The following is a 3,005-nucleotide window of genomic DNA, read 5'->3' on the forward strand; positions in this document are numbered from 1 at the left end:
GTTGCAGAGGTCATGGATGCCATCCACTATCCTGGGGATGGGGCAGCTCTCATCAGCACCGTGGGGAGGACGCAGAGGCAGGGCAGAGAAGGCGGGGGCAGGGGAGGGGTAGTTTTCAAAGCAGAGCAGGGTTGCAAGCTGTGGTTGAAAGGGTAGGGTGGGCAAATGGGGCCCAGACAGGAAGGAGCGCTGTTTGGAAGGCAAGGGATAGAGCCCAGAGAAGGTTCTGGAAGCCAGTGGGGGAATGGAGAAGGCAAGAGAGGCTGGCATCTCACCGGGGACTGAGGTCCGGAGGTCCAAAGGTTCCCAGTGGGGGAATGAGAAGCTGGGGGGGTTTCCAGGCAGCAGAGCTCCTGGGGGGGCCATGAGGGGAGGGGCTGCGGCCCCGGCCAGCCAGGGCAGGGGAAGGGGATGGAGATAGGGAAGGTGAGGAGACCAGGGCTGAGAATGGAGGCAGTTCCTCGCCCAAAAGGCTGACCAGGGAGCCCCGAGGCCTTGCGGGGCTGAGGTTGGGCAGCAGGAGGGGCCGGCGGGGTCTGGGACCACCCCCAGGCTCCACACCACCCTCGGCCTCTGTGATGGACGGCAGAGTCTTGTCTGAGGAGGAGCCAAGGCTTTCGGAGCGGGGCTGTGGGCAGAGGGGGCAGCTGGAGTCACAGGATAGTGAGCGGCCCCTGCATTAAGCACCAGCCTTCACCTGCCGGTGCTGCTCCCATCCCCTCTCCCTCCTCCTTGCAGCAAAGGAGCAAAGAAAGGAGCCCTCCTCTCCCTACCTTAACCCCACCCAAGAAGGGGCATTACCTGGGAGAGGCGAGGGGATCTGGAAAAGCGGCTGAAGCCCTGCGGAAACATGGCGTGGGGGGGGGTCTCAAGCTGACTCCCATCTCCCCACTTCTCTGGCACAGTCCCTCCTAATCCCACCCAGCCATATAATGGGGCTGAGAACACAAGCTATTCTGTGGAACCGAGTCAGACACCACCAACCCCAACTCAGGAATACTGAGTAGCACAGAGATGGTAAAGCAGCGATGAGGGAGACGAAGGCCTGGGGTGTAAAGGACAGGCCTGGCCCAGAGCCTGCGACAAAGTGGACTCAGGAAACATTTGGTGAGTGGAGAAGAGGAAGCCTGGTCCAGAAAGGGACTCAAAGGAGGAACACATGGGGGGATTGTTTCCTAAGTGAGGGTTCTTTTTTTTTTTTTGAGAGAGGTTTTCGCTATAGGGCGTGTGTGCTTGCCAGACAGACAGAGAGAGACATAGAGACAGAAAGTGAGAAATCACCCCCCAGGGGGGATGGTCACGCCGCAATCCCTTCTCCTCCATTCTCCTCTCGGGATCTTGGGCACGCACGCACACAGGCCCGGCTTGAGTTTTAAGCCACCGGGTCCGGGACGTGAACCGCAGTCGACTACGTGGGAGTACAGCAACATAGCCATTACGCTAACTGCTGGTTCCCCAAAGTGAGGGTTCTTGAAGGAGTCTGGAGTGAGGCTGAGGGGTGGGTCAGCAGGGGAGGGGACAGTGGAGTTGGAAGCAGAAGGTGTTAAGAGATGGCACTTGGGGTAGGGCGATGGCCAATGCAGAGGTGTCAGTGGACTTAGAAGACAAGAAGCAAGGGGCCACAGAAGAAGGGGCCCGGGGTTGAGAGATGAAGTTTCCAGGGCAGAGGGAGATGCACGAGGTTCTCTGGGGCTGGGGGAGGTCTGCTTTGTAGGAAGGGACCCTGGAGGGGCAGAGGCCATAGGGGGTCTACATACATTGGTGTCAGAGCCCTGGCGCAGGTTGAAGGTGAGGTCCCGGGGCAGGCCAGCCCGGAAGGTAGCCCCATACTCAGGATAGAGTCTCAGGACCTCAGCCAGCCCTCGGCTGCTCAGTTGCTGCAGGCCACAGTAGGTCAGTGCTTTCACATCAGCGCTGGTCTTCAGCACGCAGCTTGGGTCTGCCCCCGACCCAGGCTCCTGCCCTGGCTCAGGGATATCTGCCCCAATCAGGTCCCCCTTCCCTGTGGTAAAAGAAGAGGACAGTCAGCAGGGGCAGATGAACCAAAAGAATATCAGTAGGAGGTAGTCAGTGGATTTGAGGGGTGGTCAATGTGTTTGAAGGAGGTGGAGGTGAGTCAATCAATGGCATTTGTGGAAATAATCAAGAGTTAGGAAAGGCCAGTGGAGAATGACCGGTGAGGTTGGGAGACACTCAAAGGAGGGCTAGAGGAATAATCAATGGAATTGGATGATCAATAAAGAATGGCCAGAGAGTCATTAATGAGTCAACACAGTTTAGGGTCACTGAGGTAGGGCCAATGGAGTTGGGATATAGTGCAATGGGAAAGGATCAACTAAGTTGGGGGCCAAGGGTTGATGGGCTGAGGGATGGCCAAGGAGATTAAGGATGAGTCAGAGAAGAGTGGGCAAAAGGAATGGTCAGGTCTAGCCCATGGTGTGATGGTTAAAGTGGCTGGATTCTGACATGGCCAACAGCATGGTTAGAAACCTGGACCCAGTGACTTGAGAAACATGCTGGGCACGTGTGCATGTGTGCTGCCTATCCCAAAGGGAGAGAGAGAGGGAGAAGGGACAGCAGCATGACCATTTTCCCATGAGGAGGGTTTTCTTACTTTCCCTCCCTCTTTGTCTCTCCCCAGTGAATGCATGCACCCTCTGGGAAAAAATAATTTTTTGAGAGGTTTTTGCTGTAGGGCGTGTGCGCTTGCCAGAAAGATAGAGAGAGACAGAGAGACAGAAAGCGAGAAATCACCCCCTGCCCGGGGGGATGGCCATGCCTCAATCCCTTTCTCCTTCAATCTCCTCTTGGGATCTTGGGCACACGTGTTCACACACCCGGCGTGAATTTAAGCCACTGGGTCCGGGACTTGAACCGCAGTCGACTACATGGGAGTCCAGCGACATAGCCATTACACCATCTGCTGGCCTCCCCTCTGGAAAAATTTTAAAAGGAAAAAAAAAAAAAAAAAGAGGGGGATGGCAGTAGGATGGAGGAATTAAGAA

At 56.2% G+C, this 3,005-nt stretch overlaps 1 protein-coding gene across 1 annotated transcript in view; it reads right to left on the minus strand.

The window, feature by feature from the left end:
• The window catches only part of KCNH4 (potassium voltage-gated channel subfamily H member 4), a 39,268-nt gene that overhangs the window by 4,100 nt on the left and 32,163 nt on the right, over positions 1–3,005 (minus strand). The window contains 3 exon segments of the mRNA XM_027774777.1: positions 1–31; positions 276–628; positions 802–840. The exon segment at positions 1–31 is cut by the window's left edge and continues 6 nt beyond it. Of these exon segments, the coding sequence (XP_027630578.1) occupies positions 1–31; positions 276–628; positions 802–840 (423 nt within the window).

The sequence above is a fragment of the Tupaia chinensis genome, unplaced genomic scaffold, assembly GCF_000334495.1.
Source record: "Tupaia chinensis unplaced genomic scaffold, TupChi_1.0 Scaffold000477_1, whole genome shotgun sequence".
In the NCBI taxonomy this organism is placed as follows: Eukaryota; Metazoa; Chordata; class Mammalia; order Scandentia; family Tupaiidae; genus Tupaia; species Tupaia belangeri.